The sequence below is a fragment of the Brachyistius frenatus genome, unplaced genomic scaffold (assembly GCF_029030835.1).
Source record: "Brachyistius frenatus isolate BFR_SWC_R1_liver_20210118 unplaced genomic scaffold, ASM2903083v1 Contig_20, whole genome shotgun sequence".
Lineage (NCBI taxonomy): Eukaryota > Metazoa > Chordata > Actinopteri > Embiotocidae > Brachyistius > Brachyistius frenatus.
The window spans coordinates 1,700,088-1,713,588 of NW_027210619.1; the positions used below are offsets into that span (position 1 = coordinate 1,700,088).

Sequence of the window (13,501 nt, forward strand, 5' to 3'; positions counted from 1 at the left end):
GATTTTAACAAATGTGTACAGAGAAATAAACCTTTGTTGTGTCTTGAAAAATGAGTGAAAACAACAATGTTGCGTTTATATTTTTGTTGAGTGCTGGTGCAGTAAGTGAAACTGCTCAAAAGTGGCAAAATTTGCAGCTTCACCTGTAAAATGGCTACACATTAATGCATCAGTAATAATAATCTGAGCCAGTTATATAAACCAATAATATATAACGCACAGTACCACTCACAGAGGGCTTCTTCTTTATGGTTACCCTAAGTGCATATTGTTCATAATAATTGCGTACATCACATTTTCACTACAGGATGTTATTTGTAGTGGAGTATTTTTATATTGCAGTATTGCTACTTTTATGTAAATTAAGAGTCTACATGCTTCTGTCACGAACAGAGAAGTAGTTCATTTGACTTGCCATAGGTTTCAGTTCAAAAAGAGTCTTAATTGGTTGGCCAAATAGTCATTTTCAAGACATATGCCAGGATTAGCTTTATGCAACCAATGGACACAGACATCAATCTGAAGTCTGATATATTGCTAAATGTTAAAGAGGTTTGAGCAACCAGGCACTTGAGAGGGTTCACAGGTATTATAAAGCGCTCTAAAAAGAGCGAAAAACAAAAAAAGAGAGAAAACAATGTTTTATTCGGGTATTAATGAAGAATAATTTGAAACATACTTGTAAGGCACATAGCTCCATCTCTACAGTGTTTCCATAGCTGTAAGATAATATACATGTTTTTAATGGCTGGGGAGCATCATTACCATGTTCCATACTAAGATGAATGTGAATACAGAATTTACCAATATTATTGAATTATGAAAAATACTGCCTCAGTTGGAGATATTGATTGGTATGGTGCATGTGACAACTGCAGTGGTTTTGAGTCAATGAACCAAAAAAGACACTGAAAGTGCCATGAGAATAGGACCTGATTTTACTGAGAAAGAAACAGAGTAAAAAGATTATTCACGAAGCTGAAAGCAATAAATTTCACACACTATGAATGAATGACAGAATATTTTTTCCGACCAACTTTATTTTACAAATTCTTTGTAAGTCACTGTCGTATCCAAGGGGATCAATGCATTGAACAATAACAAAAGGGTTGTTTTGAAATTTATAGGCATGAAAATAAATCCATGAATTTTTCATTACTGGACACTATCCTTGTCCATTTCAGGTGGCCATTAATCATCCTCACTCTAAATGTATTCATAATGGTAAAAATACACACCATATTCATTAATTTCATTCTGAAAACAAGCTCTTTTAGCTCCCTTGCCTGTGAATCAGTTCTGAGTTGTGAAAAAGAGATAACCCATGTGGCCGTCTGGGAGGCTATGACAATAAAAAGACAACAAAATGTTATGAGTTCGGCACTGTACAATTCATTAAATACTAACACGTAATTTTTTTGAATCCTCAAATTAATGTCGAAGAGATCACTCAAAATATTCTGATTGTACTAGCTATACAAAATACAATACTTGCACAAATTAGATTAACCATTTATAAAATTGTGATAATGAGTTTCGATGGATATGGCTTGTGAGATATTACAGACTTTGCTACAGACCTTTTGTGGCTCTATTAAAAAAATCTAATACTACTGTATGTCATCTGTCCTATTTCCCTGAAAAAGACACTGCATTGAAAGCATTCAGGTTTTCATTAGACCTCTGTGTTTCTCCGACCTGCGTAATAAACATTCATCCGAACATACATACATTATGGCATCATGGATTTAGCGTGTACAACCCATAATAACTTAGTGGGTCAGGCTGCTGCAGTCAACACAACAGACTGTCTGCGGTGTTAATAACTTCTGGCCCATCTCAAACTCATCTATCCCTCACTTGGCTGTTTTAACACCATCATCTACACTTAGAAGGCTGCAGATTTGTTTTCAATACGTGTTTTTGTACCAGAGTGGAAACCTAAGTAATCACTTGAGATCAAAAAGTCGTAAGGCCAACGTCTAGGCACAGTACATACAGCTGAAAAATTGGCCATTTAAGCATTGATGACCTTAAAATCCAGGCATGGTGTAAATGCCTCTCAATGAAATGGAGCTGGCATGCATCAAGATTTGGAATGTTTTAAAAACTTGAGTTTATGACCAGATGTATGAAAAACCAACTAGTCATGAGAATGCTAGTTATCTAAAAACAATAAACACTTAAATCCCACCAAGTAAAAGAACATCACATCATAAGATAATTGTTAATAATAACCATAACAGTTATAATAATTATTAATAATAACACTCCATCATATTCATAACAACTACATTTAGCACTGTGTATAGGAAGATTGTCCAAATGAAATCTGTGTTTCTGTTTATCGCCATTTCATCTCTGTATCCTTTCACATGACTGAACAAAAACCCGAGCAGTAACAAGTTCCTTCTTTGATCTGCGTAATTACCTCTGATTTCTGTTGATAAAAAAAAAAAAAACTCTTCTCTCAGTACAATACCTTCGTCAGATCAGTCACACTTCCAGCCGTGCTCGTACAGAATGTAAACCTTGAGGACACAATACAAAGTTATGTTTGTATCTGGTGCAAATATCAGGGGATAGATTTGTGCAAAGTTTTTGTCTCCGTGTTTCTCTTTGAACTGTGCTTGAATTGCTCTTTTTTTTTTTTTTACACATTAATACTTAGTACATCATGACAATATCAACACAAAATCAATAGAAAGAGATAGCATTTTATATGGACCACAGATATCACATACTACAGTATATAGGATAGGATAGCCCTTAGTATTGATAAGCGTTGTTATTGATGATTTTTTTTTTTTCTCTTTTCTTTTTTTTCTTTTTGTACTCATACTGGCTGAAGTGCGATATGATACAGCAAGGTCTTTGTCTTTCGGAAGGGAAGGGCTTCCTAACCCTCCGAGTCTCTTGCGGCACACAGAGCCGCGCAGGAGAAGGCCTCGGGCAGCCCTCGATCCTGACTCAGAGGTTTTTTTGGCTTGCTCTGAAGCCAATCCTTTGACTGTACAAAACATGACTGACTTGTATAATTTGTCACCTGGTGATAATAATAAAATGGTGATTGTCAGACCAGCTTCCTCTGTGGTAATTTTCTTTGTATCTCCATAAATGGCTTTGAAGGACAGTTGTGTAAGTGCAACCTCTGCGTCATGGTCTATTCATTTGTGCTCTGTAGAAAAACCTTTGCTCTTTGTACACAACCTACAGTAAAGCAGTTGCCTCGTTATTGGTAAACTGAACAGATAGGTCTGTTCTGTTATCTCTTGATTCTGTGGGTTAATGTCAAGATTTTTTTTTTAATATCATGACTGATGGCTCTAGATTATTTGGTAGCCCATAGTTTTTACAGGTAAATCCTCATCTATAGATGGGAACGTTAGGGAAATCTCTCCCATAACGGAATCTAATATCAGTTTACACTCCTGTAATGTAACAGTGATCAGAGTGTGTGTCCCTCTGGGAATTTTATCTAAGGTCACATGGAAAACTAGGCAACCAGGCATCAGATTGGTAATGTGGGTACGTCCGCAGTTTAAATCAGGCGTGGAGTCCTGCCAATAGTGTCGGGCTGCTGCGTCTCAGTCAGAAACGGCCCCCACCTTGTCTGCTCAGTTACACAGGAAGCAACAAAAATCAGTTCTGTCTCCCCGTGTCAGAACGAGGTTGGTTCAGCAGAGTGTAGGATCTCCGAAATCCTTCACCAGGCACACAGTTCATTCAGAATCATCCGGTCCAGTGGGCTCTTCACCCGAGATTCAGTTTAATAAATCATTGTTGGCAAGCTCTGAGCAGTTTGACAGTCCAGGTAGTTGGCGCAGTTCTCTGAAATTCTGTGATACAATATTTCACACAGTCCTCCGCTTCATCGACCCTTTTTAACATCATCTGGTTCCCTATCTAATATGGCTCCTGAGTACTTTTTGAAAAACATATAAAAACTAAGTTATGAACAACACTTCTGTTGGTTTTGCTTCATCCTTCCAGTCAGTCTTTCCACAAGTAATGGCACAGCTGTATATGGCAATATGGCAGATTCTGTTACAAAATATGGCTGATGTAGGCTATCACATAACTGGAACAGATGTTCCCCACCCAGATTTGTAATCCAATAAGTAGTTATATTTAAGATATTTAATAACAAGATAACACTAATTTGAATAGCCTAAACACATGATACTGTACTTAATACTTCTAATTGTATTTCTTGTAGCTGTATATCTAATAGTTTAATGCAGAAGGGTGATCTATTCCAATAGGTTTGCTGAGGGGTAAACTCTACATTAGGCACTAACCTCACACCGTCACCTCATTTTTACTCCCCGTCCGGATGCCTTGACTGCCTCCTGCACTTCCTCCTGACCCCCCACCACCTCCTCCCGGTATGAAATGTAGCTGCTCAATGGTGTTCTGCCTTTTTGCTGCAAAAGCCATCCTTCTCGCGCTGTGGCCCCCTAGTGTTCCCGTTCCCATGACGACCCCAGCCCCGGGCATCTCCCCCGCCCAACCCATTCCCCCGCTCATATGGCCCGTTATGGCTGTGTTCCTCTCCTGCTCCCGTCCGGACGTGGGGTGAGAGTTCATCTTGATCATGTGGTGCCGGTCGAGGGAGGGCGTGGCGCAGACGTTCTGCTGGGACTGGGCCTTCTGCTGGCGAGGCAGCGTGGGGACAATCCCTCCTGTGTGGACGTAAGGATCGACAACGCCCATCCCACCACCACCCATCCTCTCCTCCAGATGGTCCGGGGACATGAGCAGCCTCTCCTGCCTGTCCTGCCTGTCCTGCCTGTCCTGCCTCTCCTGCCTGTCCTGCCTGTCCTGCCTGTCCTGCCTGTCCTGCCTGTCCTGCCTGTCCTGTCTCTCCTGCCTGTCCTGGGTCTTCCTGGTGAGGGTCTGTGTGTTGGAGTTCTTATTGGAGGCAGCCATGGCTTTGTAGTACTGGTGTTGCTGGTTCTTGGACATCCGTGACAGGGTACCGGTGTTGCCAGGGACGTCACCCATGTTGAGCAGCTGGTCACTGGACTTGACTTTTCTCGGCTTGGAGAGAGTTTCATAGTTGGGATTGTACTGGGGCTCCGGCGGGTCCAGGGGGTAAGGATTGGGAGTGGGTGAGGCAGGCATCCCAGAAGGTGGCGGCGGGATCCAGGGACGAACGGCGTGCCTGGGGAGGGTCCCTCTCCCACTGAGGGTGTAGTCTCCACCCCAGTGGAGGTGGTGCTGAGAGGACTGCAGGGCCGGTTGGGCTGTGTGAGGGCGGCGCTTGGTGGTGCAGTAACCAGATGAGTACTCATCAAGACCTTTCTCTGCAAAGCCAAACAAAATTTCTCTGAATTGTTTATCACCACAGTAAATAGCATCAGCACATAATGATCCATCCAGCGTTTCATGACATGGTGTCAAGAGTGTCACCATGCTTCAGCGCTTATGAAACAGCACCGTAAGGGGACTGAGGGTTAGACAGAACGCGTTTCATTTCTGCAAAAGCACGGCACTTACCGAGGCGTTTGAGTGAGGAGTATCTGTTGAGCTCCGGCTTGGTGGCACTCTCATAGGAGGGCGGCAGCTGTGCCAGGTTGTGCAGGGAGTGGTGGAAGGCAGGCTGGGATTTGGTATTGTTGTGTTTACTGGAGAGCAGGGTGCCTCCAGCTGCCAGCTGAGCATTGTTCATTCGAGGGGTGCGTTCTGCAGAGATCACAGGGAGAAAATGACTGTGTGTTAAATGAGATTTGCTCCTCTGGATATAGCGCATTGCATGCAGCAGTGTGTGAATCTGCCAACATTCATCTGAACAGATGGATTTTAACTTGTTTTTAACACAAACATAAGCAACCCAAGCTAATCATTATTGTTGTTGAAATGAATACGTCTACTTCTGAACTCAAAATAAAACTGAATGAAGTAAATGAAGCATCAAACTGATTACATGTAATTTACATGGGAGCCTGGCTTTCACCAGCCGCCTTACCGATAGTTGCGGTGTGTTTCGGGCTGGTGCCTGACGAGTGGATGAAATTGTGTTGCAAATTGCCCACTGTAAGTTAAAAGAACATCAAGTAATCAGCTCACAAAATGGATGTCAGGCAGTTTCAAGCTGAATGGTGTTTTAACGTAAAAAACTAAAGGCAACTATACACACGTATGTACCTGCTTCAGTATCATTTACATTTACATTTTAGAAGCACACATTCTGGTGCATATAACTACTTTCATTTTGCACATGAGAAAGACAGAGATCTCTTTACTTTATCTTTTATCAGTACAGAAAAGCTACTGAGGTTAAAATCTTGCTTTTAGCACACGACCATTGAAAATCCTTATTTCATTTGGTCTCCTAAATAGTTGCAAAAATGTCTTCGCCATGGGACACAAAAGAAAACCTGTGTCCATACAAAGACATGGCGAGCACACTTTGCCTCTACCTACGGAGGATGCTGTGACAAATCCTTTAATTGTGCCTCTGATTGTGCTATTCAGACTCTCACATCTGTTGTCTTTGCTGGGCAGTCCTGGGGCGTAGAGATTTTTTGGAGGTCTCCCCAGTGTCCCCTGTCCGTCCCCTACAGTCACAGCTACGCTGTTGTTTCTCTCATCCTGCTGGACTGGACTTGACTGGTGCCGCAGCATGTCAACCAGGGCTCTAATGATGTGATAAACACAAGCAAAAAGAAGAGCAAGATAAAATTTACTCTAATACAAAATTGATGAAACATGTCTAACACTTAGACATTATGTATAGTCGCCTGTTTAAGGACTGACACTCGTTTTATGATCTGACATTTAAAATACTGTTATACTATAGGCTTCAGGGCTGAAGAATAATCACCAGCTAAAGAAAACACATTAACCTTAGAGAGCAATTTATTTTAATATTGTTATTATATTATTTTAAAATCTAAATGTCAATCTTGTGGTGAGGCACTGGGTTTCCCTCCCTTTTTCATGATCACCTGAGAACTGTAATATAAATATATAGGCCTACTATGATGCCCAAGATAGAAAAAATTAACCTGTACAAAAACCAAATTTCACATCTTTATTGCCAGGATTGCCAGCCATATATGAGATAAGAAAGCCAAGAGGAAATCAAAACAGACATGATTTCTGCAGCAACCACTCGATGAAAATCAAATATGTTTCAGCTGATGACTAACAACATTATTCTGAGGCCAGAATGATGAATCTAGGCCATTTATGGAGTCCTGAAAACCTAATTTTAATACAGTATTAGAGTCAAGTGACAAACCCAGCAGTCAGAGGTGATGAAAAAGAAAATAGAAAATAATGTCCAAGCCTCACCTGGGCATATTCAGGTCCCTTTGGTTGGCTTCCTGTTGCACCTTGTTGAAGCCCACCTTAATGCCGATAGCGACAGCCACCATGAACACAATCACACCGCCAATGACGAAGCCCGTGTTGTGGCTCTGCTGTTTCAGTGGATCAAAGTCGGGGTCAGGACCTAACTCCTCTGATATGATCATGGAGTCTGTCTGTGGCTTGGCCCAGTCTGGAGAGTCATAATTTTTACAACTGTCCTGATCCAGCTGACGGCTTCGCTCTGGACAGCAAAACCGGTAGTGGCAGGTTCCACAGCAGAAGACGAAGGTGTCCTTGGAACAGTTGAAAGCGCTGTCGAAGTGTCCCATTACGTCATAATAACCCCGACATACATCCATCCATATATCAATCATGCGCGGTCGAATGGGCTCCACCTGGGCTGCACCTAAGGGAGGTGCGAGGGCCTCTGCTGAAGTTACATTCTTGGGGAACATTATCTGTGGCAGGGGTCTCGGGGGCGTCTCCAGAACTCCCTCTGAGGTTTCTGGAAGCTTCTCAGGGGTTTTGGTCCTGCCTTGGAGAGCAGCTGGCCTGATGTTGGCCTGCATGGCCAGGAGCAGGAGAGAGGGGCTGGAGCCGGTCTTGGGCTGCTCAGTGAATGGTCTCCCTGAGCGGTCTATGTGCTGCGGACGGGAGGACGGAGAGGTCTCCCCTAGAGTGGTAAGTGGGGCAGTAAGGAGGGAGAGCAGGGAGACAGCGAGGACTCGGAGATTGGTGGTGGGCGTCATTTTTACATGACTAAGACATCTATTTTCTGTTGTTGAGTCAATGCAGTTACAACGGTGTATCCGCTTTTGCAGTTTAACACACTAAAACGGCATGAGAAATATTCAAGTAGCAAGTATAACTTACTAGATATTGATGACGAATCAGTAGTTTCATTCAGCAATGCTGGATGATGAAATGTGAAGAGTTTTTGTTCTGTCAATATATATATGGTGGAGTAATAATAGAAAAGGTCAGGAACCAAAAGAAATCAAAAGAACCAAACACTATCAAAATGTTTTTTGTCGGTTTCAATAATTGGTGATAATGGTATTAAAATGGTTTTAATATCCTGCTTGAAAGGAACTCTGAGAGCGTAACGACTTCATCTCTTGCCCTCCAAAATCACCTCTTAAAGGTCAAAGGACAAAGTGAAAACAACTATCTTCATGCTTTTAGTACTTAATGCCTCGTCCTACATGTCCCACTGAACAAATGAACAAATATCTCATGTGCTGCTGGGAGAAATTATTTTTTGGAACAACAAAGTCCAGTAAAAATTAGTAGCAAGTAAATTCAATAAAATATGTCATTCCTGGACATTCCTGTGCTGATCATGGCACTTAAACAGTAGTCTATGGCCGGTGTTTTGTCAAATATAAACAGCTTGATCTGTTTTGTTCATTCGTGGTTGACTATTTCAGTCTGACACTGTGTACATTCAGAATTGGCACTTAATTATCCTGGAAGCAAATCTTTTCTGGACATAAAATGTATGAAATCTATATTGTTTTCATATATTTGGTGCTTTTTAGCATTGTAAACAATCAAATGGAATTAACTAACTTCACCGCTGATGGATACTGTCCATTAATCTCCATTAATACAGCTTAGTTTCTGTGGAATATTATGTCCATGTTGACTTGTTCTTATCACATCTATAGATACACTTTGTATTTTATCTCTATCTTTTTTATGGTTGAATCAGTACTCGCCTAGCACCGACCCTCACTGTGATTGAGCTGTGGGTGGTAATGAGGATGGTTCTGCTTAAGTTCAAGAAGACTGTAACAACTGAAAATTAGGAGTAAGCATAACCCAAAAAAATGGCTCTTGGCCAAAAACATCACAAAATGAGGCAAATGTCATGATTTTAAGTGTTCTGCGTTCAGCTTTTAGGCACAAAATGTTGCCCGTGTCACTCAACTGTATCACTAATTAGACATAAACTGAATGGCCCATCGCTTCTCCATGTGACATGTCTCTCTAAGTAAAATTATTCCTGATTCGTCTCCGAGGTTCAAAGAATATCACTTTTGTTGAGAAATATGTAAATGTGTGAAGTTATTGTGTTGGAGGTGTTGGCAATAATAGACAGAGGCAGATCTGTCTCCCACAGAAATTATAATTATATGTAATTATCAAAACGTCCCTATCTGTAGCAGAGAATGTAGGCACAGATGGGGGAGACAGAATGCTGAAATCACCGAGGGCTCCACTTGTTTCAGTTACATGCCCCTCTAACCTTTTGAGGAGAGTTCGGCGGAGGAAAAACGAGAAACACAAAGCAGCAGCTCTCCCTCTGACTACAATGTTCCCAAAGAGTTCACTGGCAGAATTTTTCTTCTTGTCGTCTCTAAGCGTTCTGCTCGATTTCCAGAACTGTCTTCGGCTTTATATGTCGACAATCAAACTTGGAATGTGTAGTCTGGGTGTCCACTGTAATACAAACGAGAGACATCGGATTAGAAAGAAGCAACCTCTTCTCTTCACTTACTGACCCTTGTGTGTGTTCATTTTGGGTGCACATGTGCACACAGGTATTTTTTATTAATTGCAATGTGCATGTTGTGTGTTAGTGTGCCTGTTTGGTTGCAAGAGGAACACTCTCTCCTGAAAAGCCAGTGATAGAGAAAGAGAGCAGAGGGATAAATGCAGGGTAGGGATTTAAATGAGCAAAGAGATTGTGGCGAGCGGGAAGAGCCAGAGGTATAGATGCAGAGACGACCATGAGTGGGAGGGCGATGTGTGGGTGGCACAGAATCAAGTACATTTCTCCCAGCACTTACCAATACAACACAGCACATCACACAAACAGCACCACCAAACAGATCTGCAAATACAGCCCATGGAAGAGGAGAAGGGTGTTAATCAAGACTGTAAATCAGCCGCTGTTAGAACAGTTCAAGGGGAATTTGAAACTGTAAAACGGCTTTGTGTGAGTGTCTACGTGCGTGCATGGGAGAGACTGTAGTCGTCATTCTGTAAACCTCCTTGTAGTCGGTCTCTGCCTCTTTCCTTTATTCCTCTTGCTCCCTCCTTCTCTTCCTTTCTCTCTTTCTCAGATTCTGTGCGTGGGTTGCGGCAGCTAACTCTCTCAGAATAGCACTGCAGCTCTGTCTGTGTGAGTGAAAGAGGCAGTGAAAGAGAAGGGAGGCAGAACCCAATCTACACCCATTAGCCAAACCAGATTTCAAAGTCACATCTGCCCCTCTCTTGCTCAACAAGATGACACGGATGCCTTGCACCGTCATCTGCGAACACTGCTCAACTTCCATTGCCATATTGTCTGCACTCTGTTGGGTAATGACCCATGGAAGGATTCCTCCTGTTCAACACTTGCACTGGTCACTTGTGAAAAATGGACAATCATGGTTTGCAATCTCAGTATTGTTATACCTTCTTTCAGAGATTCCTTTTTTGTCTTTTTTCTCTGGTGTTAGTTTTGTCAAAAGTCTGCTTACACTCTACCATCTCCGGATAGAACTGGTCAGTGAAATTCTAGCACTTAAGATTTCTTGCTTTTCCAAATCTAGTTTTTCCCAAATAGCAAATTTAAAATTTATTGCGCATCCTCGATTTCCCTGAATTGATGCCCTGCTTGTACCAAAACAATATTGTTTGTCACTGCTGGGTGCTTGAGTTCCAGTCTTCTGTTACTTAGATTTTGATAATCACACAAGGTTAAAGGTGACCTACACAACACAATTTCAGTTTTTGGACTTAACAGTCTCAGTACATGCAGATCCCTACAATTCTGCTCCGGCTCCATTCACTTCATGAGGAATTTTCTGGCCAAATATTCAAACCATTCACAGATAAATTTGCATGTGCAGCTGTCAATGAACATTTCAAAATGAAAAAAAATAAAAAAAAAAAAAAGATATTAATTTAAAAAATATGGCAGACCAGTTCTCCTGAAGCCATAAATATGATGTCTAATATTAAAATTTGTTATCTTTCCATAAAGTGACAGCATACAAAAGCTGGAAATGTTTTCCCCATCTCTATACTGTAGTGTTGAAGCAATGCAGCAGAGAGGGAGAGAGAGCGGGGATGGGAACCAAAGGGTGAAGGGCACATATTCACAACTGTGAAGATGCAGCCCTAAGTTGCATGGCAAGTGATTGTATCAAAGCAAACGAACCGAATGACACCCCTCCCTCCTCTCCCCTGTCCCCCTCCTCTTCCCCACACTCTCTCTCTCACACACACACACACACACACACACACACACACACACACACACGCACACACACCTTAGCCTACTTGCATTGCAGAATGCTGAGAAGACGCCTGGCCATGCAATAATTTCAACAGGTGTTTGTTGGAAATGAAACAAAATGGCTTCTTTTTTTCTGTAGACACGCTGTTGCAAAAACGCACTGTGGTGTGAATCAATGAGGGGAAAATACCCCGATTACAAGTCAAGTAGATACAGAAGACATTTAATAAGAGAGAAAGCCGCGGAGCAGCGGTTACTTTGGTCTTATCGGTGAATAGATGCTGCGCAATGACTTTGCATCAGCCAAATAATTTGGACATCGACTCCTCAGACTACAGTCTATCCTTTATTAGGTTAATAAGTTGCAAATTGCAATGAACAATCATGCAGGTTATGGACATGACTTGCATCTACGAGTGCGTGGGTGTATCCGTGCCGGTGTGTGTGTGTGTGTGTGTGTGTGTGTTGTCCGGCTGGATGTGTCAGTGTGTGTTTGTGTGTGTTAGCACTAGTCTTAATATCAACGTGTTCTTAATATCGCAATGTGCACACAGCTGTCGAATAAACAGTTGAAGTAATGAAGAACATGTCTGCCCAGAATAAAGCCAGTGTGTGTGTGTAGATGTTTGCGTGGCGCAGCTTTCATCCAAATGTTTTGTTCCAGGACAGCTGATGCGTCCAAACAGATGCCAAAACTCAATTTCCATGCACACGGGAACACACAGTGAACGTAGAAATCAGTTTTGCATGCATTTCGGTAATTGGCGTTGCATTAATAAAAGGTGCACATAATGTCGTGCCTTACCTGTGCGTTGCTCTGGGGTTTGATGCTGGAGAAGAGCGCTGGGAGAGCCTGCGCACTGTATCTCAGCGGCTCTCAGATGGCAGCCTGTTATTGTAGCAGAACAGGATGAGGACAGCTTGAACTGTTGCTGGATTGACACCTGTTTTATTGTTGTTGTTGTTGTTGTTGTTGTTTGTTTTTTTTAAAGTGATGAAAATCTCGATCGTCCTCCATCAGACTATTGATAATCCATCATCACGACAGAAAGAAAAAGAAAAAAGACGCGAGCGGGAGAGACAGAGAGCGCGCGCGAGAGAGAGTCGGTGAACAACGAGATGTTCTGAGATTTTCTGATACGTGTGACAATTCATCTGAACACTACATCGGGAATTTCCGTTTAAGTTGCAGAGTAACTATCCCGCCAGTAATTCAGATGCCCAAAATATCAAACGTGTCACGCAAAAAAAAAAAAAAAAATTCCCCAATAACAACTTTCTCCAGCTAGAACTGACTGAGGCTGGCTCCCTTAATATTTTCCAAGCGATATAGGTTACACCGCCTAACTGCGACTGGCCTCACCGAGGTCCGCCAGCGGGGGAGCGCTGTGATTGGTCGGTGAGACTGGTGCTGATGAGACTCAACTCCGCGCTGCTCGCTGCTGCTGCTGCTGCTGCTGTTGACGGTCATTAGGCCCATTCAACTGGTGGCGTTCATCTTTACTCCCCTTCATTTTATCCCCCTCTTTAATTGAGTGACCCCGAAGGCCAACATTTTACAGACAAAAATGTTAGTCAGGGATCTGACAACTGTTCTTGAAAGAGAGAAAAAAAAAAAAAAGTTAAAAAAATAAAATAAAAAGCAGCTGTGAGACCCGTCTACACAAACGGGAGAAAACTTGCAATTTTAAAGCAGACGGTATATATTCAGTCGAAGACCTCCGAGATTCAGAGTTATTTTTCTTTGTGTGTTTGTGTGTTTGTGTGTGTGTGTGTGTGTGTGTGTGTGTGTGTGTGTGTGTGTGTGTGTGTGTGTGTGTGTGTGTGTGTGTGTGTGTGTGTGTGAGAGAGAGAAAATAAGAGAGACACTGAGAGAAACGGTTGCCACAGCAACTGTGTCATTATGTTGGTGGCAATTATGAAAGCGATGAAAACGGGGAAGGGGAGAGG

General features: G+C 42.2%; 1 protein-coding gene across 2 annotated transcripts; it reads right to left on the reverse strand.

The window, feature by feature from the left end:
• Window positions 1-1,500: 1,500 nt before the first annotated feature.
• LOC138619381 (protein shisa-7) lies at window positions 1,501-13,143 on the reverse strand. Of its 2 annotated transcripts, XM_069695809.1 has the most exons (7): window positions 12,357-13,143; window positions 10,116-10,159; window positions 7,303-9,765; window positions 6,489-6,643; window positions 5,972-6,037; window positions 5,503-5,688; window positions 1,501-5,309 (listed from the first exon to the last, which is right to left on the reverse strand). In XM_069695809.1, exons 3-7 carry the CDS (start codon window positions 8,067-8,069, stop codon window positions 4,303-4,305), a joined length of 2,181 nt encoding a protein of 726 aa, XP_069551910.1. In that variant the 5' UTR covers window positions 8,070-9,765; window positions 10,116-10,159; window positions 12,357-13,143; the 3' UTR covers window positions 1,501-4,302. The 2 variants fall into 2 exon arrangements, with proteins under 2 accessions (XP_069551910.1, XP_069551909.1); XM_069695808.1 differs by lacking the exon at window positions 10,116-10,159.
• Window positions 13,144-13,501: the final 358 nt, after the last annotated feature.